General features: G+C 39.2%; 1 protein-coding gene across 1 annotated transcript in view; it reads right to left on the reverse strand.

Moving 5' to 3' along the window:
- The window catches only part of ITIH5 (inter-alpha-trypsin inhibitor heavy chain family, member 5), a 139,059-nt gene that overhangs the window by 34,029 nt on the left and 77,792 nt on the right, over positions 1–27,238 (reverse strand). The window contains exons 5-6 of the mRNA XM_006862795.1: positions 21,959–22,128; positions 21,119–21,235 (exon numbers count right to left, since the gene is read on the reverse strand). Coding sequence (XP_006862857.1) covers positions 21,119–21,235; positions 21,959–22,128 — 287 coding nt within the window. The remainder of the gene's footprint in view (positions 1–21,118; positions 21,236–21,958; positions 22,129–27,238) is intronic.

The raw sequence follows: 27,238 nt of genomic DNA on the forward strand, positions 1-27,238 counted from the left end.
CAGGCTGAAGGTGAACAGAAACCTAGTCAGGTTTTTTCCTAAAGGTACACTCCAGAGACCAGATAAAGCACATTCCAGAAAGATTGTAGGAAGTCCAAAGAGGCAGAGAATGTGTAACCCAAGTTTGTCTGAAGAACTGAACAGCCCTGAAAGCAAAGGGACAAAACATAAGAGTTTGGACTAGATCCATTTAAGGTCTCCCCTAAACCCAAGACTATAGGATTGTAACTTAAACCAGTTATGGACTCTTCCCGTGTAGGCAGATGGATGAGGCTGGTCGCCACCTGCTTCTACAACATCATTTCTAAGAAGCTTGATCTGAATGAAAAGATATTGGATACCCAGAATGCTACAGTCCTTGGGTTTCTTCTCCAATCCCCAAAGCTCCACCTAGTGGCCTTATACATTGGAAACAGTCCAGCCTGCCATAGACAAATAACTCCCAAACATACCACTTTGAACAACAATATAGTTATGAACTACTTTATGTCCTCAAAAAAATATGTTGTAAATTGTACATATTTTGGTTATAATGCCATTTGGGAATGGGTTTTCTTTGTTATGTTACAGTATAGAGCGTGTTGTAAGTCCATCTCTTTTGAGATGTAAAAGAGAGAAAGAAAGCAAGTGAGCAAGCAGAAATGTAGGAAGACAGATGCCACATAAGATCACCAAGGAGATAAGGACAAGGACCTTCTCCTGGAGGCTACACAGAGAAAGAGTCTTCCCCTAGGAATTTGGGTTTCTAGTTTCCTAAAAGGTGAGAAAATAAAATGGTGTGTTAAAGTCACCCACTTGGTGGCATTTTTGTAACAGCAGCACTAAACAACTAAGACAATTTCCTACAATCGACTTGTAAATAAGGGACCAAAGAAGACTTTGAATATGACGTCTTTGGGGATCTTTAAAAATTAACAGAAACCATGTGCTGTCTGTACTGAATAGAGTTACCATGGAGGTTAATATGATAAGAGGTAGGGTCTGATCACTGGGGATGGCTGACTGACATTATCAAGTTTTATTAGTTCTTTGAGCTTCTAGCAAGGCTTCGTCCTCATTCATCTTTATGCTCAGAGACAAAGCCAAGGGTTTATTTGAAGTGAAAATGAAGAGAGAGAAGCTCAGGTCACAACATCCAAATATTGGGTAGTAAGTCAGATGGAGTCTTGGTGTGGTGCTGTAGGGTAAGCACTGGACCGCAAGGTCAGTTTTCATCACAAGATCAGCAGTTCAAACTTACCAGACACTGTTCGGAAACCCTATACAGGGTGGCTGTACGTTGGAACTGATTCAATGGCACTAACTACAAGTCATATGGAGAAGAATTAGTAAATCTGGGAGAGAGAGCAGTGAAGAGCCAAGAAAGCCATACTCTCATCCTAGAGAAAGAAAAAGAAGAGCACAGAAGGGGCTCAGCTGTAGAAGACAATAGGAATCTTAAAGAGATCAATGAGCAAGAAGCCCAGTGGGCTTCCCCGGTAGATCTGTGTCAGTTTCTAAAAACACCAAGGTATTCCTGCTGACAGGAGAAGACAGTCTGCAAACACAAGACCATATAATCAGGCCTTTATAAGAATAGCAAGACTGTGACTGTAAAGAAAGAAGAAAAGTTACATACATGAAATAAGTCAACCACAAACAAAGGACTACATATACAGTATGGTTTCACTTACATGAACTATATAGAGTAGGTAAGTGTATAGAGACCATAGGTGACTAATAGTTATTGAGGTGGGGGAATGGGAGGGAGGTTACTGCTTAAGGGTAGTGGGAAAGGTTGGAAATGGACAGTGGTATTGGTTACATAGCAGGATGAACATAATTACTGTCACTGAATTGTTTATGTATAAATGTTGAAACAGCAATTGCTGTATTATATATATTTACCACAATTAAAAGGAAAACATACGCCCATTTGACCTATCCTTGATAATCATAACTTGACTACAGAAAGATTAAAAAAAAGTTTTTTTATAAAGGAAAGGAAGGTAAATTGCTACAATTTGATGAACCTAACCTATACTCATGGAGGTTGTTGTTGTTGTTGTTGTTAAGTGCCGTCGAGTTCGGTTCCGACCCATAGCGACCCTGAACAGGGTTTCCGAGGCTGTAAATCTCTATGGGAGCACTCATGGAGGTAGTAACTCTAAATACTAGCAAAGAGGGAAGGAGTCTTCATACCAAGTATCAATACTATCCCCTCTGTACACAGGGTAGATAGGGATGGGAAACTTAGACGTTGGCTACTAAAATGAGGGGGCGATAAAGGCACAAAGTGACTGGTTTACAAGGTTTCAAGAAGGAGTTTAGTTTTAGAGTGTATGGGGGAAGAAAGAATCCCCACTGAATAATTTTCATCTTGTCTAGATGGGTCTGGTTAAAAGAGATGGGGATGATATTCTTATGATTCAATAGTGAGTAACTGTTATCATGACTAATTGTGACTGTCACAATTGTAAAGGTAGAAGTTTTGTTTCAAAAACGGGGGAGTAGTTAATCTTACAGCCCAGAAACAAATGACCCTAGGGCCATCAAGGGAGAAAAGCACAAGCAGAATGTGAGACCTTATCCAGAGAAGCAGCGGCACCAGAGATGGAGGCAGGGATGGGGACATGGAGAGAGGGAGCAGCTGAGAACTCTAGATTCATGGGAAGAGAGGGACTAAGAGATGGCAGCCAGGAGGCAGACTTGCAGAATGTGCCCTTTGGTGGTATAAATTATTATATATGCCTGAGTGTTTATAAAAAGAAAAAAAGAGAGAGCCAAAGTAAATAGAAATACTGTTAACTGATGGTACATGGAGGAGACTACAATCATTGTAATGAAACAAGGTGTATGATTTGTTGAATGTAAAACTGATGATCTACCCTGTAAACTTTCACTCAATTCATAGTAAAAATTTTTTAAAAAAAGAAAGAAAACATAGAGAAATGCAATTAATGTTTCAAAAGATTATATTTCTTACTAATCAGGTTGTGGGGAAGTACCATAGCTAGGATGCAAGCATTAGACAAGGTTCCTTTAAATTCCAGCTATTAAGAATCACAGAGGTTAGTGATAATTCTTTGCTTAACATTATTTTGGTGCATGAATTCCTATTCTTATGTGTACTTCCTTTGGGTTTTAAAAAAACAAAAGTATTTCCTTTAAAAACAATGTCTTAGAAGTTAATTCCAAGTCTGATTTATTATTACATAAATCTTTTCACCTCTATCCTTTTAAATTCTTTCAAGAACAAGGTGGGATGTAAATAAATGAAAAGAAATACTCCATTTCTTATAATAAGGCTGGAGCTCATGGAAAGAAAACTATATACTCTCCTCTTATAGTGTCTGTCTGTCAGTGGAGACTTGGGTATTGCTATGATGCTGAACCACAAGCTGAGTGGTGCAAACCCACCAGCCACACCTCAGAAACCCTATACAGGTCACTATGATTTGGAATCATAACAGCAACAACTATGAGCCAGAACCAACTCGATGACATTTAACAACAACAACGGTATCTGTGGGTCAGCGGAGACTGGGTGTTCCTATGAGAGTAATCAGGTTTCAGCAGAGCTTCCAGACTAAGATAGATGGCGAAGAAAACCTGGCGATCTACTTCCAAAAATCAGTCACTGAAAACCCTATTGCCATTTTTGATAGCCTGTCCTATCCACAGCGAATCGTGAGTACGACAGAGGACCACCCAGTAGCATTTCATTCTGTTAAGTATGTTCTCCAAGAGTCGGGACTGAACTAGATGTTAACTAACAATACCATCAACAACAAATGGTGTCTAGAAAGGATCTGAGCTGGGCTGTGGCCTCTTTTCATTCTTTGATCATACTGCCCTACATCATCGGAGAAGCGGGTATCCACCTCTGCCTTTTACAATTGTGGGCCCCTCCATTAAGCTGAACTAGAAGCAAGAGATGGCACTTTCCCAACCCCACCCCTCACTACAAAACTGAGCCCAAGCAGCTGCTGGCTCGGGGCACCACCCTCTAAGGGGTATGCATTCCACTGTTATAACCATCATGTCATGAATGGCTACTAAAAACTTCACAAGTAGAGAGCTTATATAATAGGAGCCTCAGAGTAGGCCTCAGGGGAGCCCAGCTGCCAGCTCACAACTTCCTAGAGTACCCACTGATGCAGATTTTTTTCAAATATTTCCATGCCTGCGTCAAAGCAGACTCGATGGGAACTAACTCTGACACAAAAGGCTTTTGTACCCACAAACCCTGGGTTGTTGGACATAATACAAGGGGAGCCCATGACATTACAGATGAAGTCCAAGTTCAAAGGTATTACATATTATCCATTTCCATATTTCCAGTACAATGAGTGTCCTGTTCTCCTACATAGCCCTATCGCTTGCCTCATTCTTAAATATTTACCACAGAGTTTACATTCTCTCTTTCATTGTTCCATACAATTCTTTTGAATGAACCCAAGACAGAAATCTTCTAGGATGAATAGTTTAAAATAAATCAACAAAGTAATCTAAGATTTTCTAAAGTCTATCTGATTTGAGTCATGGAAGACAACCATGACCAGAAGATACATATTATGAACCATCCCTAGGTTCCTTAGAGATAATTTTGGAACATAGCCAATAGAAAATTTGGCTATAGGTCAGCCTTCACTGTAGAAGTGAGAAGAGGTGATGGACACTGTTTCTATTGTCCCCTGTCCATCTTTCCTGATGCCAGCAGGCGGGAAGTCCTCAGTGCCCAGGACCTCCTGCTCATGGGTGGCAGTATGGAAGTGCTGTACATCTATTAGGAGGGACAGACCAAAAGTCAGTGACTTAATCAAAGTTTGTTAGAACAGATCTTCACTGCTACCTTAAACTGCATGTCCACATCTGCAATGAGGAAAACGAAAATATCTGCCATCGCAGTGCTGATCCTGTCTCTTCTGCACTCCAACAGGATGTCCCTACACTGCACTGTCCCAAGTCACCTTTGGGCCATGCTGATGGTCAAGACTAGAGTAGCCAAGATGTGCCAGCAGATGTTACCAAAACATGGCCATCAACCATGCTTTGGTGGGCTAACAAAAGGTCACAGTATTTCAAGACCACAAAAACTTGTTCTATAAAAGGTAGCTTAAACTTTTATTTACATGCTACAGATCTTTCAATGAATTGAAGGAAAGTTTTCTGAAAGCTGAATTACCCAATAATCAGATTTGTTTTTTAATTCCAACTTTAAGGAGCATGGAAATAAGCTGAGTGAAAAAGTCCATTTCTCCATAGTATATCTGTGTCTCTATGGTTATTATGGAGTGCTGGTGTGGTGCTGTGGGTTAATGTGCCAGACTGCAAAACCATTTGAACTGCAAGGTCTGTGGGTCAAGCTCATCAGCTACTCCTCGGAAACCCTATACAGGGTCGCTATGGGTTGGAACCCGACTTGACAGAACTTAACAACAACAATGGTTATTATATGGAATCTTGTAGGTCAATGTACTGGACTGCAAGGTTGGTTTGAAATGTAAGGTCGATGGTTCAAGCTCACCAGTCGCTCCTTGGAAACCCTATACAGAGTCACTATGAGTCGACCTGACTTGGCAGCACTTAATAATAACAACAAACATGGTTGTTATATTTAGCAACAGATTGGCTTCAGGGACAAAACTAAAGCATTTAAACACAATGTTACCCCCTGACAGCAATATAAGCACTCTTCACAAGGAAATCAGCAGAGCACAGGGCTTAGTTCCCTCTTGGTTCCACTCTACTGGAATAAACCACATTCTACAATTCATGTTTAAAATGAAAATTCAGGAGCTGCAATATAATAAATATAAAGTTTATAAAAACATTGTCTGCTAAATTTGAGGAATCTTGCTAAACGAAGTTAAAACTACTTTTTTCCTGTTGGCTAAAGTATTCCTTATGGAGAAAAACATCAGTAACTAATGAGCTTTCTAGATCTAAATGGAAAATTTGGAATAGAATCCATCATATCTTCCAATATTTTAAAACAGCTTAGTAAACACGAAGTATTAACTTTTTACCTAGAAGCAATGTGGAGTATTAAATTTTACCTAGAAACAATGTAGAAAACTGTTCCTTTGGTCTCTACATTTTAGTATTCAGACTATTATAAACTAAAAAACATACCTTAAATTAAGTAAAGTCACAGGATTCTATCATCTAAAAAGATACTATATTGAACTATTATTTCATTTACTGTTTGAATTTTAAATTTCAATGTTCTTTTAATGTAGTATTGTTCTAAATATTACAACTCTGATCTGACTGTCTATTTACAAAAGTGTTTAGTCAGTGTAAAATTTTTAAATTGCTATTTCTTCATAGCAAGATGCAGGCACCTTTTTAGTAAAGACTCAGCTCTAAACACCCATATTACCTCGGACTGCTTCTAAAATAGAATGTTAAAGACTAAATTCTGGCTGAAGTCAGCTTGGACTTTAAAGAAAATGTCTGAATAGCTTTACATATTAGAATGTCTTCTTTCTGCAACATAAACATAACTAAATTTCCTAATCCTTGTGCTGCATTGAATTATTCTAACAAGAAGTAAACCATCTTTCATCTTAATCCTCTGGCTAATGCTAAGATTAGTTTCCTAATGTTTTGACTTTGCTGTGGCAGATAAATCAGATATTTATTTTATAATATCATTGTACAACTTTTGCTCAAAAGCTCCTAACACTTTGTTGGTAATTTTTCCTTAATTCGTTCCAATGTGTTATGGATTGAATAAGAAGCAATGATCATGCTTAGAAACACTTGTAAGCTCTTGGCTACCAACCAAAAGATTGGAAGTTCAAACCCACCAAGCACTCTGTGGAAGAACAATGTGGCAATCTGCTGCCATAAAAATTGTTACTGTTGTTAAATGCTGTTGAGTTGGCTCCACCTCATAGCAATCCTGTATAGAGTTTCTGAGGCTGTAAATCTTTGCAGGAGCAGAAAAATCGTATCTTTTTCCCATAAAGATTATTGTTGCTGTTGTTAAGTGCCATCGAATTGGTTCTGACTTATAGTGTCCCTGTGTAGCATTTCTGAGGAGCAACTGGTGTGTTTGAACTGCCGATCTTGTAAAGCAGTCCAGTGCTTATCTTGCAGCATCACACCAGGACTCCACTGTAAAAATTACAGCCTCTGTTTATGCTGGACGTGTGGCCAGAGATGGGTAAGGATCACATGGAACCTCGGCAACCTAAGACAGAGCCATTGCCATGCTGCAATGAGTTTCGATGACAGGTAAGACTGAGGAATTCGCACTGACCGCCTAAGACAGGCAGCGTCCCTTAAACAAACAATAAGGGGGAATCTGATGCAGACTGTGCAGACCCGGTCAGGAGGTCAAGACCCTGTGGGCCCAACCGTAGTTGACCGTCCAAACCATAGGCTCTGAGGATCAGACTTTAGCCACCTAGTAGACATAGCAAACTGTCCGTCATCTGATTATTCAGTAAGGCTTGTTAGTAATCTCATACATGAGCCCTGGATATCCACAGACAAATGTAAAAACCTTCCCTAAAAGCCGAGACTGTAAATTCCAAAAAGGCAAGTCCCTCCAAAAAAAAAAGCTAAAGAGGATAGAGAGAAACACTGTTAACTGATAATATATGGAGGGGATAATAATCAATGTAATGAAACAAGCTATATGAATGGTTGAATGTAAGCTGATGATGTGCCCTGTAAACTTTCACTCAATCCAAAATAAAAACATTTAATAAATAAAATAATAATAATAATAATAATAAATTACAGCCTGGGAAACCCTATTGGGCAGTTCTCCTCTGATTGAATTGTATGTCTAAAAAAGAAATGTTGAAGTCCTACCACCTGTACCTGTGTATGTGACTCTGTTTGGGAAATAGGGTAGTTGAGGATATTGTCGGTTAGGTTAACATGAGGTCATACAGGAGTATGTTGTTGTTGTTAAGTGCCGTCGAGTTGGTTCTGACTCATAGTAACCCTGTGTAGGGTTTCCAAGGAGTGATTGGTGAGCTTGAACTGTCAACCTTGCAGTTCAAATGGCTTTGCAGTCCGGTGTATAAACCCACAGCGCCACACCAGGACTCCATACAGCATTATAGTGGGGCTTAATCTGATATGACTGGTGTCTTCATGAGAGAGTTCTCAGAAAACTCAGAAAGAGTCTTGCAGCTGCAAGCCAAGGAACACCTTGAGTTATGGGAAATTAGGGGAAAGGTACGGGAATGGATTCATTCATAGTCTTAGAAGGCATGAATAAGGCGAACATTTTGATCTCAGACTCCCAGACAGAAATTTCTCTGAAATGAGAAATTTCTGAACTTATAAACCATGCTGTTTGTATTTTATAATAGTATTTTATATAATAGCATTTTTATATAATAGTATTTTATAATAGCAGCCCTAGGAAATGAATGATGAGGCTATTCGGCGAATCTGAGTTCTCAGGTCCTCAAGCTCTGCCCTCAGCAGAGCATAAAAATGACAAACCAGAAACGGACCAGCCTTTCCTTTTGGAACTCTGTTTTTTGCCCTCTGTTAGGAACGTACTCTTAGTCATTGTACCACGGCAATCTGCTCTTGTTTTCTCCCATTGTTTCCTAATTCTTGAACTTCATCTTGGTTCCTCTAACACATACCATACTCACCTGACTGACTCCAACCCCAAAGGTGCTGATTCTGTAAATTTGGGGTGAGAGCTGAATAGGACTTTGGTCTGGTTTGACCTTTGGCTGAGAATTTGGGGATCTTGTTAGGACATAGATTTTGATTCAGTAGATCTGTGACGGAAATGCAGATTTTCAGCAGGGGCGGAATCAGAATGAACTGGTTCAAAACCTTGATCCTGAACATTTCTGTTTCTAAAGTCCCACCCAAGTGATGCTGCTGCTGCTGCTTTTGTTTTGAGATCACACTTGGAAAACCACTACTTTGAGAAGACAATCTTTTCTTTCTTTGCTTCATGCTCAGAGTTAGGCTCCCTTTCCAATATTGTTTTTTGTTTTACAGAGAAGCCTGAAAAAAGTGATTGTGGCCCAAAAGCACATTTAAAAAAAAAGAAAAGAAAGAATGATTCATATAAACTAACCTTATCTGGATTAGGAAAGTAACAAGGTTTTGATTAAACTATTCTTAATGCTTGAGTACTTTCTTCAATGATAATAATTTTGGCCAAATTTCCATTCTTGAAATTCAGCTTTTTTATACTTGGCATTGGCCCAGACACAGTGAAAATTATCATTTTAGTGAAATGGTAAAAAATATAATATAAATCTTTACAAGGATCATCTTTGGACAATAATTGATCATAGTTATAGGCATCATCCCAATGCCCCCCTGTTGAGAAGTCACAGTTGTAATTTCAGTCTGCTGCACAAGGGTATAAGATCCCAGAAATAACAAAGCTCTTTCACAGTCTGATAAGCACTTCCTCATTTGTTATTTCATTGCATTTCATTCTCTTTAACTTGTAGCACTTATCTTCTTGTTGTGTATAGCAAAGGTTTCCTTTTAGCCCTCCCTGGTCAGTCTAGCCCTTTCCAGGGGAGCACAGTGGGTGTGGAGGTTAAGAATTGAATGGCGAAACACAATGTTGAAGGTTTGAGTTCACCAGCTGCTTCATAGGAGACAGAGCAGCTTTTACTCTGAAGATTTATAGTCTTGGAGACTCTATAAAAGGTCACCAGGAGTTGGAACTGGCTCAACTGCATTTAACAACAACAAATTCTTCAGAAAAAGTTTGCTGACCCCTACTTGAGACTGGAGCACAAAACTAAGATTTCAGAAAGGGGGGAGATAGGCTTTTCTGTTAGTTATTAGGGTCCATGCTTTCAGATGCTTACCACTGAGTCTCTGGCATGGACCAGATCATGCAGCAGTACAAACAGTCCCATGCTGTTAACTTTTTCATTGCATAAAAATATAGTGCCTGTGTTCAGAGATCCTTCAAATTATGTAGACATAATCCCATCTGGATCAATCTTAACTGCCTCATTTAAAAAAAAAAATTAATGACTCCAGTTTATTTCAATAATACCTATTTATTATGCTAAAAAGTTTGTTTTTTAAAGCTAAAAAAAAATTTCACAGGTTAGTAGGGAAAAAACATTTTGCCTTATATTATGAGTCAGAGTAAAAAATACCAGTTTCCCTCCACAGTCTTCTGTTAACTGCCCCAAAACCCAGATTTCGCAATGTAAAACATCTGTTTGTATTTTGACAAGAGCAATTCAGTAGATGAGAATAAATATCTTCAACTGAAATGTCCTCTAGTCATGTGACAATTAGTCATTGCCTTAAACTAAGAGTTAGCCAACTATGGCCAGGGGACCAAATCCAGCCTGACTGTTTTTATAAATAAAGTTTTATTGGGACACAATAACACCCATTCTTTCCATATTATCTCTGGCTGCTTTTACTTTACAACAGCAGGGTTTAATTGAGTAAATGCAACAGAGGCCATGTGGTTTGCATGGCTTAAGATATTAACTATCTGTCCTTTTATAGAAAATGTTGGTTGATGCTTTCTCTAGACTTAAAATACAAAATTAGGAAACAAGAAAGAGGTCTTGTTTTCAGATGCTTACAAGACCTGTGACCCAAGCTCACAAGGAAGGGTACACAAAGCTCTATATTGTTCATTTCTATATGATAGTCACAGAATGCCTACTTTCAGTTGTGGTTGTTATTTGCTGCTGAGTCAGTTCTGACCCACAGTGACTCCATTTACAACAGAAGGGTGCCTTGCCCAGTTCTGCATCACCTTCACAGTTGTTGGTATGTTCAAGTCCACTGTTATGGCCACTGAGTATTTTGAGTTCCTTCCAACCTAGGGGGTTCCCAGTCCAGCCACCTCTTGGACAATATTATTCTGTTGTGAACTATAGGGTATTCACTGGCTAAGTTGTAGAAGTAGACCACCAGGTCTTTCTTCTTGGTCTGTCTTAGTTTGGAGGCTCCACTGAAACCTGTCCACCATAAGTGATCCTGCTGGTGTCTGAGACCCCTAGCTTCCAGCATCATAGCAACTATTGCTGTCAAGTCACTTCCAACTCATAACAACCAGGTATTGGGTTTCCAAGAAGCAGCTGGTGAGTTTGAGCTATTGACTCTCTGATTCAAACTGGCCGTATGGTCCAGTGCTGATCCTACAGCACCAAGCCACTACAACAAGACACACTGACAGACAGATGGCAGCTTATATTCAGGAACCTTCCATATTCTGAAGACATGATACCATTTGTATGCCTGGAACACTCCTCTTTTCTGAGCTTCTTCATTTGTTCATTTAGGGAGTTCTCTCTTCCTAACCAGATCATGACTCCTCAGAGGCAAGGACTGGCCCTATTGTTCCTGCCCCACGTTCCCAGAGGCTGCCGAGCAAGTCTCAAACTGCCTCTCCTGATGCCCATCATTTAAAAGCTATACTTATTTTGTACCCTAACATATTCCCAGAACATTCCTATCAGAAGGTGGAAGGTTCCCACATTCTGGAAGAGGATGGCCAGACTGCTATGCATCATTAGATACCATGGGGCCTCACAGACACCCACCTGTTCCTCACTCCACACCTCTGCTGTTTCCAAGCTTGCCTAATTCAATGTTCATAGCAGCACTATTCACAATAGCAAAAAGATGGAGATAGCCTAAGTACCCATCAATGGAAGAATGGATAAACAAACTTTGGTATATACACACAATAGACTATTATGCTACCTTGAAGAATAACAAGGAAGCTGTAAGCCACCACATAACATGAATGAACCCTGAGGACATTATGCTGAGTGAAATTTGTCACAAAAGGAGAAATACTGCATAAAACCATTATTGTAAAAGCTTAAGAAAAAATAACCACACTAAAAGGAAAACAATAAAATAAAATTATTTGTTGGTTACTGGGGGTTTGGTGGGGGGAGGTAGTAAAGGGAGGGGGGAAGGTAGAGCACAGGGTAGGGAATAGATACATGATCTTTTGGGTGTTGGGGGCACAATACATAAGAAGGAGGAGGGAAATGGAAGAACAAGGCAGATAGAAGAACATTTAGGCAGGTTTGCATGGGCTAAATGGGACAGAGATAAATAGTAATATATGCTCAACCTTGAACAGTAAGTAGGGCTCTGTGATACAGGGATTTAGGCATCGTCTGAATGGATAAAAGAGGGGAAATCATGGTAAGATGCTTGACTGTCTTATGAATCTTGGTTTTCCTTGCCTACAACTGTAAAATAGAAATTTGACGGGGAAAGAAAGGAATAGCCAGAAACTGACTATAGAAAGCTTCTAAGTCCATCTTCAGCCTATAACTGATTGTTGTTGTTGTCAGGTGCCATCAAGTCAGAACCGACACATAGCGTTGCCATGCACAGCAGAACGAAACAATGTCCAATCCTGGGCCAACCTCACTACCGCTGCCACACTTGAGTCCATCAATGATGCCACCTGGCCAATCCATTTCCTTAGGGGTCTTCCTTTTTTTCTCTGACCCTCCACCTTACCCAGCATGATATCCTTCTCCAGCGATTGTTCCCTCCAGACAATATGTCCAAAGTATGAGAGACGAAGCTTAGCCATCTTGGCCTCCAAGGAGCACTCTGGCTACACTTCTTCCAAAACAGATCTATTGGTTCTTTTGGCAGTCCATGGCACTTTCAGTATTCTCCTCCAACACCACAACTCAAAGGCATCAATTCTTCTACGATCTTCCTTATTCACTGTCCAGCTTTCGCATCCATATGAGGTTATTGAAAATACCATGGCTTGGCTCAGGTGCACCTTAGTCCTCAAGCTGACATCTCTGCTCTTCAATACTTTAAAAAGTTCCTGTGCAGCAGATTTGTCCAATGCAATATGTCGTCTGATTTCTTGACTGCTGCTTCCACGAGTGTTGATAGTTGATCCAAGAAGAATGAAGTCCTTGACAACTTCAATCTTTTCTCCATTGATAAGAATGTTGTCTATTGGTCCAGTGGTGAGGATTTTTGTTTTCTTGACATTGAGATGCAATCCATACCGAAGGCTGTGCTCTTTGATCTTCATAAGTAAATGTTTCAAGTCCTCTTCACTTTCAGCAAGCAGCAAGGTTGTATCATCAGCATATCGCAGGTTGTTAATACCTAAAAGGGGTGCTAGAACTTGCCCAGTGAAAGAGGCTTCCTGTGGAGTCTTTGTAGTATATAAGACCTTAGGTGGAATCCAGATCCCCATCCAGAATCTTCTGAGGTGGGAGATTTCCACTTGAAAAGACAAGCAGACTAGCCTGGAGCCGCTAGAGGAACAGATGTTACTTCTTGAAAGACCAGCAGGAAAAATAAAAATAAAAATAAATGGCAGTCTGATTGACTTCTACAAGTACAAGTAAGTTGTCCACAGGGGAGCCATCAAGGCAAGCAATCAAGTCCCTTCAGGGCAAACCCCTTATAAGACTGAAATTCAAAGGGAATACACAAGCAGGCATGTAATCTTGCTGGTGACCATGTTGGTCTTCCGATGATGGGAAGTGGGGAGAAAGCAGCAATGAAGATGTGGGCTGAGTCCAACCACGTTCAATAGACTCCCATCAACCTGGAGTGAGACATGATTGGCCAGCAGTGTGGTGGGACCTGGAGACTCCTGAGCCCATGACAGGGACATAGCCATGGGGAGCTAGAACAGAGAGTGAAGTGTCCAGCTGATATGAAGTGAGGGGAGATGCACAAGAATGCCCATACTTGCAGATAGTACCCATTTGACCTAGCTTCAATGGCTGGATAATCAGAACTCAACTAGAGGAAGAAAGAAGAGAAGAAAAACAAAAAAGTGTAATCTTCTACAATTTGATGAACTTGACCTATACACATGGATGTAGTAGCTTAAAAGACTGAACGAACCATCACAGCAAGGATCATTTCCATCCCCTCTGTACACAGGGTTGATAGGGATGGGCAACTTAGACATTGGCTACCTAAAATGGGTGGCAGGGGGTGCTATACAAGCACAAAGTGACTGGCTTGCAAGTTTTAAAGAGGGAGTTTAGTTTCAGAGGGTGTGGGGGAAGGTAGAATCTCCACTGAGTGGTTTTCAACCTATCTAGATGGGGCTGGTGAAGGGAGATGGGGATGGAACTCATGGTTAAATAGTGAATAAATGTTATCAGGACTGATTGTGACTGTTGCAAATATAAAGGAAAATTTGTAACAAAAAGAGGGGAGTGGTTGATCTTGCAGTCCATAAGTGGAGGACCCTGGGACCAAAAAGGGAGAAGAGTGGGAGTGGAGTTTGGGACCCTAGTGAGAGAAGCAGAGATGCCAGAGATGGAGGCAGAGACAATATTGTGAAGAGATGGAGTGGAGCGGTTGGGGACTCTAGACTCATGGAGGGAGAGGGGCTGTGTGCTGGTGGCCAGGGGGCAGGCTTGCAGAGTATGCCCTTTGGTTGTTTGAATGATTATATATTCAAATACTGTTGAATGATGATGCATGGAGGGGGTTGTAATCATTGCAATGAAACGGAATACAATAGGAGAGTGGAAAACTGATGTTCTCTCATGTAAACTATCACTCAATTCACAATAAAAACTTTAAAAAAAAACAACCACCCAACAGATTAAAGCCATTTACACTAGAATTTCTTAAAATTGATTTTGCCATGTAAAAAAAAAGAAAGAAAGAAATCCTGTGCCTATTTGAAGTCAGTCCCCACCTATAGCCCTAGGCAATCCTTAATCTACATTTTGTTTTTATAGATTCATGTACTGTGTAAAAAAAGGGAAGGAAGCCTGCATCCTTTTGCATGCTGGCTGTGTTATTAATGCTAAAATAATAAAATACTCCTAGTTAATTATTATGGATTGGAGCAGAGCAGCTCCACTGATCCTTCACAACACCAAGCTGCTGGCTGAAACCTCTGAGGGCAGGTAAAGTCTGTGTGCACTCAGTCGAGAAGGTAGCATTCCACATCACATCACTTGGCAATAAAAACAGGGGGAGTCTAGAAGCTTGAGAAGTGGGCTAATGTTATGTTGAAGCGTGGAAGCGATAGTGTGGGATCTATCTGGATTGAATTCTAACTCTTCAGTTATATCACCGTTCTGCTTGTCACCTTCTCGCTTGTAAAATGGGGAGTGCAATCTCCATATCATTGGATTGCTGAAAAAGTCAATGACAAAACATAAACAAAACCCTTAGAATGCTTGGTATGTATTGATCACTCAATGGTAGCTAATGGGCCTTAAAAAATTTCAGGCTCCATTTAATGTTTACATGCTGGTATGCCTTTCAGGACAAAGAATTATCCCATATGATCAGGCATGAGGGCAGCCATGGTGCAGTGATAGAATTCTCTCCTTTCATACAGGAGACCCTGGTTCAATTCCCAGTCAAAGAACCTCAGGCACATCCATCAACCATTGGTGAATGTTCAGTGGTAGAACTCTCGCCTTTCATGCTGGAGATCCAAGTTTGATTGCTGGCCTGTCAGTGCATGGTTTAGTGTTGCTATGATGCCAAATAGGTTTCAGTGATGCTTCTACACTAAGAAAGACTAGGAAGAAGAGTGTAGCAATTAACTTTCAAAAAATCAGCCCATGAAAACCCTATGGATCACAGCCCAATCATGGGGATGGCACAGAAGCTGGCAGCGTTTCATGCCATTGTTCCTGTGAATTAGGGGCCAACTCAATGGCAGCTAAAACAGCAGCAATGCCACATCAGGTGCTGTGCTAGGAGATGGGGACACAAGATAGTCCACAAATCAGTGGAGCTTACAGAAGTCCTGACTTCTTTGTTTCCTAATCTTAAGAGTTTTAAAGGGCACCCATTTTCCTTCAGTTAATAATGTAAAAATGACTGTGCTGACATGGTTTAAATTCCTACTATTCTCAGTTCTTTAGGGACTTTTAAAAAAATGGCTGGTATTATCACTTACAAAAGTGTCTTGAACTTAGTAGAAATAAAGTTTATATTTTTGTCTTTTAATTCCATTTATTCAAGAATTTTTGAAGTCCTCCTATATGTGCCTTCAGAATCCCTGGTAGTGCAGTGGGTTAATTGAGCATTGGGTTGCTAACCAAAAGCTCGGCAGTTTGAACCTATCAGTTGTTCTCTGGGAGAAAGAGAAATCTGCTTCTGTGGGATTTACAGTCTTATAAATTACATCAGGACATGCTATGGTTGGAGATACTGTTAATTGTTGTCAAATTCCAACTCATAATGACCTGTATAGGTTCTGAATATCAGCTGGTGGGTTTGAACTGCCAACCTTGCTGTTAGCAGTTCAGTACTTACCCTACAGTGCCACTACCCTATCCTAAACTGACTCTGTGGCAATGGGTTTGTTTACTTTTTTGTGTTTGTGCCTAACTGTGATATGTAGAGTAAAACATTTCTGATTCGTTAGAGATGAGGAAAGCCTAGAACATTCAGAATAACAATGAATACTTCTTTTATTATTATTATTATCATTACAGTGAATACATATGTGACCGATTATTTGCCATTTGTCCTGTGTACAATTCAGTGAAATGAACTATATTTATCATGTTCCTCAACCAGTGCTGTTAACCATTTACCAATTCTCCCATCACCCGTAAAAGAAGTTCAGTGTTCCCTAAACAATGAGTCTTCCTTTCCCTACTCCCTCCTGTCTAACCCAGAATGATCCTTAATGGACCTGTGACAAATATTTGATGCTGCCAAGACTACTGACACAATATGAAAGCCCTGGAGGATAACTCTCCTCTTCACCAGTGAACATGACATTTTATACAAGACTCTAGGAGGGCCCAACTAGACTCTTCACTTCATGTTGTGGTCTTAGAGAATCTGAGAGCTGCTAAAATCGTCAGCAATTGTCAAATTCACTCAATGCAGCAATGGGCTCTAGAAGTTGCTCAGAGGCTTCTGACATGTTTGGCTGGTCAGAGTGGTTCTCCTGGAAAGAGAGCATTTTGTAGTCTAGAAGCCAGAAGAATATATGCCAGACTTTTCATGACTATCAAGAAATGAGATTTTAATATCCAGGAATGAAGGAAGAGAGGAAATAACACATGGTAAGACATCTGTCATAACATTGTTTTTTGCTCACTACAAGGAACTCCCTGACTTCCAAACTGTAACCTTCTCCACTGGGTCTTGCTTGGAAGGTAAAACTGTGTTGATTTTACATCCATTGGCACTTTCACTAGTTGCACACAACAGTGCTGTCTCATCACACTTCTCCCTGTATGGAGGCATCATGGTTTGGCTCATGGGCTTTAGATTCAGTCCTGGTTTTGAAGTCTGACCCTATCATTTACTAGCTGAGTTTTCGATCTTTGAAAAGTCTCAGTTTCTCCATCAGTAAAATGGGAATGGCAACCAAATTATTGTAAGGATTAAAACTTATTAAAGAACAACTTTCACATATTTCCCAGCATGTTGAAAGTGTCCCATGCTATACATATATATATATATTTATTTATTTTTTTTTTTTTTTAAGTGCTCAAAGCATTTGATCATTATAGCTAAGTTTAGGGGACCCTGATTTAGTTGATTTGTTTTATCTATACAATTTGGATCATGAGTTATCTTTCTGGGAATTCAAAGGTGAAATGGGAGAAAGATGAGTCTCCCCAAAAGATTAACAGCCTTGGAAACCTTGTACAGGTTCTGTACGACTCAGAAGTGTTTCAACGACACTGAACAACAATACATGAAAAGATTCTGGGTAATTCTCCCATTAGAAGTGGAAGAAGACCCTTGTGATCGGGAATGGAGGTTTGAGGTTCAATCCTACATGACTCAGGCATTTGAAGATGCAGGTTCTTCAAGGTGCTATAGCCTTTGAGTAACCGGTGACCTTTCAGTAAAGCTGCAATGGAACTGACCATGCAGTCTACCATTTTGTACTTTTTAAGATTTACAAGGAATCCTCATATGGTGCTGTAGATCAGCACTGGACTGAGACCCACAAGGTAGATAGTTCAAATCCACCAGCTGCTCTTAGGAAACCCTATATAGGATCGCTATGAGTTGGAATCAATTCAAAAGCACTTAATAACAACAGCAACAAGATTTACTGGGAAATCATTTGAATCTATAATTTCCTTGAATTCTCTAAATGCACACTATAGAAATTGTTTGTCATTATAAATAATTACCATATTTAAAGGTTGACAATATGAAGATAACAACAGTCTTGCTCTTAATTTGCATTTCTCTCATTATAGTTTCTATTAACAATAAAACTCCTGTCTTTCTGTTACACAGACTTCTCTAGTCTTTTCCTTACTTTTATTATTATTATTTATAACAAAAAATTTAAATTTATACAAAGCTAAAGTTATTGATATTTTACTTTGAAATTAGTTTCCTTGAAAACCAAAACATTCTCTGGAGGAATATAGTGTTCTCCTACTCTCAAGTTGAGAGTCCTGGTGTAGTATTGTGGGTTAATGCCGTGCACTGCAACGTCAATTTGAGCCACAAGGTTGGTGGTTCAAGTTCACCAGCCATTCCTTGGAAACACTATACAGGGTCACTATGAGTTGGAACCGACTTCAAGGCATTTAACAAGTCTCACATTATTCCTAAAACACATTTTCAAATATAATATCTATCATGCAATCAAGACAACCAATCATGCAAGAAGAAAAGACAACAGAAAATAAAAATAGTCCTCACATGAGTTCCGGAGACTGAAATTATCAGGCACCACTTTTAAACAATCACATTAACTGTCTCAAGAAGATTTTAAAAATATATATTTAAAACTAACTAAAATCTCAAAAAAGTGACATAAAAATTTTTAACATTAACCAAATAAGAATTTTAGAAATAAAAATGCACAACTGAAATGAATGAGTTTAACAACAGATTAGACACACTTGAAGGGAGAATTTGTGAACTGTAAGATAGGTCTGAAAGAAAACATGAAAAAGAAAATATTTGACTATATGAAAAGATCTAACATCTCAATCTCAAAAGGGAAAGTGAATAGAAACAATTTCAAAGATAATGATTTTTCCTTGAATATATGGAACCGTGTTGTTGTTGTTAATTGCTGTCAAGTCGGGTTCCGACCCATAGCAACCCTGTAGAGAGTTTCTGAGGAGTAGTTGGTGAGCTTGAACCACCAACCTTGCAGTTCAAAGAGCTTTGCAGTCTGGTGCATTAACCCACAGCGCCACACCAGGACTCTGATCTATAGTGCTATCTTAAAGATATAAGGAAACAGAGAAAGAGGCAACAATTTGATGGTGGTGGATTTTGTTCAAACTCTTTGTAAGACCAACATAGAAAAATATGATGCAAGCTAAATTAGGATGTACTTAAAAGACAACTATGCAGCTGGACCTTATGTGGTCTCTAGGGTGTAGAGAGGGTGATGGAGGATTCCTGTCCTTTTCTGTGTGTCTATGATGTGCTGAAGGGCCACCACAAAGGAATTATGACAGTGACAATCAACAGTGTAAATAAACATAAATGTTAAGACTCACATATCACAATAACTATCCTTTACATGATCATGCTTTGGGGTGGTTGTTGTTTAGTGCTGTTGAGTCGGTTCCAACCTGTAGCGACCCTATAAATGGTTTCCAAGGAGTGGCTGGTAAGCTTGAACTGCCAACCTTGCAGCTCAAATCGACCTTGCAGTCCAGTGCATTAACCTACAGTGCCACTGCGGATATGGTCACAATAGCAGATGACAATGCTGCCCCAGTAAGTATCTCACCGTCTTCAAAAGCAGAAATGACTGGTCTGCCAGTCCTTCTTGCAAACACCCTTGCTTCCAGCTGGGACCCACAGGAGTCTTCAGCTCCATAGGAATAAGTAAATAAACAACTTCACACTTGGAAACCTAGTAGTCAAACTACAGAAAACTAAAGACAGCGATTAATAGTAGTCAGCAATAAAAGATTACCTTCAAAGTCACAATAGTCAAAAAGTCACCACTTTTTATCAGCAACAATGGAAGCAAGAAAACAATGGACTGTATCATCAATGTACTGAAAGAAAATAAAAACTAACCTAGAATGCTCAGGAGAAATATCATTAGATAATGAAAGAGAAATAGGTAATTTTCAGACAAACAGAAACTAAGAATTCTTCACCAGCAGATCCATACTTTAAAAGATACTTAGTATTCTTTTTAAAAAAGTAAAGATGGAAGGTCAGGGGCTCTGGAAAGAAGGGAAAGAAAAAAGAAAAAAAAAAACAAAAACAGTTAAACACAATCCTCACCTCACATTTTGAAAAATAGAAAAAAATTCTAGTTTGAGGGGAGAGAAAACCCAGATCCAAAGAAGAAAAGATCAACAAGCTTTACTACATGATTTTAAAAATAGAAATGGCCAAAAAAATCATTTACAAAGTAATAAATTGAGGGGAAATATTTGTAAGCATTTATGAGTAAGGATTAGGTTAAACTCCAGAGCTATGGAGTGAGAATTGGGTATGGAAACAGGAGGGATAAGGAATCCTTATGGGTTTAAGGTGCTATTTGGCTTATTAAATCACATATATGTATTAAGCCACATCTGTGTATTATTAATTGATAAAATAGGTATTTGGTTAAAAAATAAAAGCTGCTAGATAACTAGGTTTTTTATGTATGTCAAGATTATAGTTGATCTGTCAGTCAATAGTTCTTCTGTTTATGGTTTGTGAGTTACAAATAGCATTAAGTAAGATAAGAGACTACCTTTTCCAGTGGTTGCTAAGAAATAAGTAAATAGTTGTATGTTCAGGATAATTTAATTTTTCAACAGAGAGTAGATATTCCCTTAATATCCATGACAGCCCTTAATCTAAGGATAAACCAAAGGAACTATTAATGATTCTATTCTATTAATCTCATAGGGTATCATTGTTGATCAGATTTACTCTGCCAACAATGGTGTTAGCGAGTGGCCCTTTTCTTGTATTGCAGTCATGCTCACATTATGCACTCTGACAATCCCTTTTATTTCAAGGTGTTTCGATACCATGCCCCTCTACACTCTTAAAACTATCATACTAAAATGATAGTTATGTCAGTGGGTCAAGTAAATCAGTTCTGGACCATTCTCTGTACACTGGAACAACCAGATGGTAAAGCTGAGTAATGGCATTTGAATCAACTGGACTTTATTCACAAAGACCACTGTCCCAGGCAGAAGTGGGAAAAGGAAGAACTGGGCAGTTGGCACTCACTCACCTGCCGGAGTTTTGTTCCCACCATGGATGCACTGCTGTCAAGTACAAATACCACATTCTTGGGTAAAGGAGGAAGGTCTTTAGGAGCAAAGTAGTGTACAAAATAGCCATTTAGAACCTGGTAGAGGGGAAATAACATAAGAATGGTGGTACCCAGAAAAGAAAAGAACTACAAATCTACAGAACTTCTAAAAATCACATACACTGCAAAATGGAACCAAGAGTCTAGAGCCCACATCAAGAATGAAATTACCCATGGTCCTGATTCCTCCAGGAGAAATGATCCTTAATTTAACTTATTTATATAAGGATGGAACCATCCTTTGAAATTTTATTGAGTATCTCTGTTAATTCCATTTTAATTACCCACCCTCTCTGACTCTTATCATTAGAGAATAGTGCTTCCTACATTATCTGGGCTTTACCAAGAATCTTACAAGTTGAGACAAGGCTGTCTACATTCTGAACACACATTATTACACATTAATATTCCCATGCTGTCTCTGGAGCAATAAAAAACCTAAAGGGAAATGAGCCATGGAGCAGCCTCTTGTAATTAAAAGTGAAAAGCAACTAAAATCCAAACTTCACCTAAAACACTGCAGGGGAAATTATATTATAGATTTTATTTGCTCTACAGGTTATTGAAGCAGGAAATAAGTACCCCTGGCCTCCAGTAAAGAAACAACATTCATCTCTTTGGAGACACATTTGGTAATAAAACAAGTTTTCTAAAGACTAGAAAGTTATATCTCCTTCTGGTACATGCTAGAATCCTTCGTTCTCATCTAACTAAAAGTACCAAGCAACCAAAATGAAACAGCAATAGTGAATCCATTACCTGAATATCCCCAATGCTCTGTTCTCTATTGACGTCGTATCTAATGATGAAATCTCCCAAAATACCATTCTGGGCAATCTTGGCTTGTTGTACCACACTAGGTTTAAAAATGACTTGGGCAAATGTTTCATTTTGGTTGATAACAGTAGAAGGAGGAGGCCCTGAATCAGCTGCAAATAAGATATATATATAGTTAATATTTAAATTAATAAAATATTTCTGAAAAGAAATAAGGATTGTTCTTGCATGAACACAGAGGATTACACTTAATTTTATTTCAAGGTTGTATCACATACGAACTTCTATGACTGTATTAATAATGCATCACAATACAAGAGATATGTTCTTACATAATTTACTTTCATGCCTTCTTTTTGGAGTCGTGGTATGGTGCCATAGGATAAGCACTCAGCCACGAGGTTGGTTTGAACAGCAAGGTCGGCAGTTCAAACTCACCAGCTGCCCCTTGGGAACCCTATACTGGGTTGCTATGAGTCGAAACTGACTGGACACACTTAACAACAACAACCTTCTTTTTAACGTTTTCTTTAAAAAAAATTTTTTTGAACAAAGTATTTATGTTTTATCTATTAGTTCACCATTTCTAGTTAGCATATTTTCTTATAAATTCCAGACAACATATTTCATCCATAAATAATTAATTATATATTTTAACTATAAGAACTTTAAAAATATAACCATAAAACATGAGCATAAGTAAAAATATTAACACTTAATGCCTTAATATCTTATAATATTAAATCTGCATTTAAACTTCATGATTCTCTAAAACATTCTTGATATAGTTGATTTGGTGAAATGAGGATCCATAGAAGGTCCTCATAGCACATTTAGTTTATATGTCTCTTAAGTCCATTTTAAGAAAAACTGTAAGTACTGGACTGCTAATAATAAGGTCAGCAGTTCAAACCCACCAGCCATTCCATGGGGAAAAGATGTGGATTTCTGCTCCCGTAAAGGTTTACAGTGTCAGAAACCCAATCCAGGGTCGCTATGAGTCAAAACTGACTCATTGATATAGCCACAGAGGACTAGAGTGGAGGGTGAAGCACCCACTGATAAGAAGAGAGGGCACATGCATAAGTACACCCACATTTGCAGGTAATACCCACTTGACCTGTCTTCAATGGCTGGATGATCAGAGCTCAAACAGAAGAAGAAAGAAGAGGGAAAAAAGAATAATCTGACACAGTTATGATGAACTTGACACACATCTATGGAAGCAATAGCTCAAAAGAGTGAACAAATCTTCACAGTGAGGATTATTCCTACCTCCTCCACACACAGAGAGGACAGGGATGGACAACTTGGACATTGGCTACGCAGAATGAGGGGGATATAGAGGCAAGAAGTGACTGGCTTACAAGCTTTCAAGAGGAAACCTAGATTCAGAGGGCGTGGAGCAAGGTAGAATCTCCATTGAGTAGTATCCATTCTGCCTAGTCAGGGCTGATGAAGGAGATGCGGATAGGTCTCTTGCAATACAGTAGCAAATAATTGTTATCAGGACTGATTGTAAGGGCTGGAAATGTAAAGGTGGACATTTTGGGGCAAAGGGAGGGAGTGATTAACCTTACAGTCTAGGATAGGAGGTCCCTGGGACCATCAAAGGAGAAGAGCAGAGAATGGAACCCTACCCAGAGAAGCAGTGATGTCAGGGATGGAGGCAGAGACGATGACATGGGAAGATGGAGTGGCTGGAGACTTTGGACCTGGAGAGGGAGATGGATGGTGTGTGGACAACAGGGGGGCAAGCTTGCGGGGTATACCCTTTAGTTGATTGATGATGCATTGACGGGATTGTAACTATGACAAGGAAATGATACATGACAGGATCAATGTGAAGCTGATGTCCTCCCATGTAAATTATCACATAATTCACAATAAAGCATTAAAAAAAAAAAACAAAAAGCTGACTCATTGGCAGTTGTTGTTGTTAAGTGATTGTGACTCAGTTCTGACTCATAGTAACCCTGTAGAGTTTCCAAGGAATGACTGGTGGGTTTAAATCACCGATCTGGAGGTTAACAGTTCAGTGCTTATCCTACAGTGCCACACAATGACAGTAGGTTTTTTTGTGTGTAAATCCATTTTAATCTATAACAGTGACCTCACCCCAACCCCACCTCTTTTCTAATTCCACAAATGAGGCTTCAAAAAGTTCATGGGAAAATTGAATTAAAAGATCATTTTTCTAAAAAATTTTGAGGCTACTTATATATATGCTATGTAAAGGAGCTCTGGTAGCGTAGTGGTTCTGAATCGGGCTGTGAACTTTAAAGTCAGCAGTTCGAAACTACCAGCTGCTCCGCGGGAGAAAGATGGGGCTTTCTGCTCCTGTAAAGATTTACAGCCTCGGAAACCCTGTACAGGGTCGCTATGGGTCAGAACTGACTAGACAACACTTAACAATAACATATATGCTATGTGGTTGTTGTTAAGTGCTGTCAAGTCAGTTCTGACTCATAGTGACCCTACATAGGATTTATGAGGAATGTCTGGTGAATTTGAACCAATTACCTTGCAGTTCAAACCACCTTGTGGTCCAGTACTTATCCTACAGCTTCACACCAGGACGCCTGTATGTGTTATAGAAACCTGGTAATTTGTCCTATGGAATTTTTCATATTCCGCATTTTGTGGTTGCTTCCTCATGATGTTCTTTAAATTCTTTCTCTATCCCAGTGGTCTCCACCCTTAATTCACATTGTAACCGAGGTAGTTGTCAAAAAAAAAATTCTGATGCCTTAGTCTAAAAGAGAATTTCATTTCATTAGTGGGAGATACAGCCTGGACATCAGAACTTTAAAATTTCCCCGATGATGTGCAGTCAAGGTTGAGACCAATCCCAAACCAAAACCACTGCCACTGAGTCGATTCCAACTAATAACAACTCTATAGGGTTGTTATTATAATTTTTTTTAATGTTTTATTGTGAATTATATGATCATTTACATGGAAGAACATTAGCTTTACATTCATCCTATGGTATATCATTTCATTGCCATGGTTATAATCCCCTGCATGCATCCTCAACCAACCAAAGGTTATATCGTGCAAGCCTGCCCCGCCGGTCAAGAGCACACAGTCCCTCTCCCTCTCTGGGTCTAGAGTCCCCAACCACTCCATCTCTCCACGTCATCATCTCTGCCTCCATCTCTGGTGTCACTGCTTCTCTGGGTAGGGTCTCACACTCTGCTCTTCTCCCTTGATGGTCCCTTGATGGTTCCAGGGACCTTGGCTCCTGGACTTCATAGTCAATTACTCCCCTCGCAGTCCATCCTGGTAACAATTATTCATCATTGTACCACAATTCACCATTGGATCTATCCCTATCTCCTTTCATTAGCCCGGCCCAGACAGATTGGATACTACTCAGTGGAGAGTCTACCCTCCTCCATGCCCTCTGGATCTAGAGTCACTTCTTGCCTTTGTAGCACCCCATTGGCTACAAATTAGCACCTTTGCAGCCAATGCCCAAGTTGCCCATCCCTGTCTACTCTGTGTATGGAGTGGGTGGGAATGATCCTCGCTGTAAAGATTTGTTCCCGCTTTTGAGCTACTGCATCCATAGGTGTAGGTCAAGTTCATCAAAACGTATCAGATTACTCTTTTTTTTCCCCCCCTTTTCTTTCTTCTTCTAGTTGAGCTCTAATTATAATCTTTACAGAAGTAGCCTGACAAATCACCTACAGTGTGGTTGATGGGTTCAAAATATTAATGATTGAGCACTTAATGACTGCACCAGCAGGGTTCCTCCAAGGTTGCGAAACAGTGCTCAAACCTCCTTTGAAGGTAGGCAGAACTAAGTGGTTTGATTAGACTCAATTTCAAGTCTTCTGACAAGAAAGCATACAGATAATGTTGTATACTTTCTACTCCATTACATAAGAAAGCACACAATTTCTAGTTGTTTCCTGCTAACACCAGTAAGATTGATAGTGGCTAAGGTATTGCAAGCCTCATCCCCCATTACAGTTTCCCATCTACCTGTCACTTGATAGTTTTAGCTATCATAGATAATGCTGATTTAGAGCTAGTATTTCGTTGTGATCACAAAATGGCAAATTCTAATCTTATCATTCCATCCATATGGACTTCTACAAAGAAAACCACTCCCTTCTCAATCAGTCAGTTACCCTAAATACTATTTAGCCAAAAAGTTTATGTCTTGTTTTTTAAAAATCATGCTTTCTGCCAGCATGAGCCTTTGGATATAAATGAGAATGAAAGATAAACAGATTTAGTGTAATTTATGAAAAAAAATCGTTAGAGGACTGACTAAACACAAAGCATCCCAGTTTTTACTTCTGATTTACATTTTCTATTCAATCAAACAGAAAATTATTATCAGATTACTCACTTTACCAATTCCAAACATTCATGAAGTAAGTCTAGGTACCTAACAGCACAAATCCAAATTTCTAAGATCAGTATGCACTATGAAGTATGAAAATAAAAATAAGGATTCTAACTGTGGAGACTTTGATCAAAATACTGAATCACAGGTAAACTTAAAACTGCTATAAATCATCTGATTATCTTTTAAATTCACTTAAAAGTGGATACAGCAAATAGGTTAATGAGCAATTTTCTATAGTCAAATAGCAGATTAAGAAAGAAAATGGCAAGACTAATTTGGGCTTAAAATAAATTTCCTTCTGCTCAGGGTTTATTAGACACTAAAGTCAAAGGAAATTTAAATGTTTCCTTCAATAGAACAGACATTTATGTTTCAGATACTTTTAGGTGTAACCTTAACAGGAATCCCGGGCAAAAGTGATTCTTCTATTATTTGCCCTCATCAAGGCAGGAATTTGGAAAGTTATCAGAGAACTAGCAAATAAAATCAAACCAAATCTACAATCATAGACTTGATTCCAACTCATAGCAACTATAGAACAGAGTAGAACTGCCCCTTTGGGTTTCTTTACGGGCAATCAGTTGTTCAACAGAACGAGGGAATACTGAATGGTTAAAATTAGGAAAGGTGTGCACTAGGGTTATATTCTTTCACCATACTTATTGAATTTGTATGCTGATTGGAGAAGCTGGATTACATAAAGAAGAGAGTGTGGCATGAGAATTGTTGGAAAACTCATTAACAACCTGCCATGTGGAGGTGATACAACTTTGTTTGCTGAAAGCGAAGAGGGCTTAAAATACTTACTGATGAAGATCAAAGATCACAGCCTTCAGTATGGGTTGCACCTCAATGTAAAAAAGAAAAACAATCCTCACAAGTGGACTAAATAACAT

The sequence above is a fragment of the Chrysochloris asiatica genome, unplaced genomic scaffold, assembly GCF_000296735.1.
Source record: "Chrysochloris asiatica unplaced genomic scaffold, ChrAsi1.0 scaffold00050, whole genome shotgun sequence".
Classification (NCBI taxonomy): Eukaryota; Metazoa; Chordata; class Mammalia; order Afrosoricida; family Chrysochloridae; genus Chrysochloris; species Chrysochloris asiatica.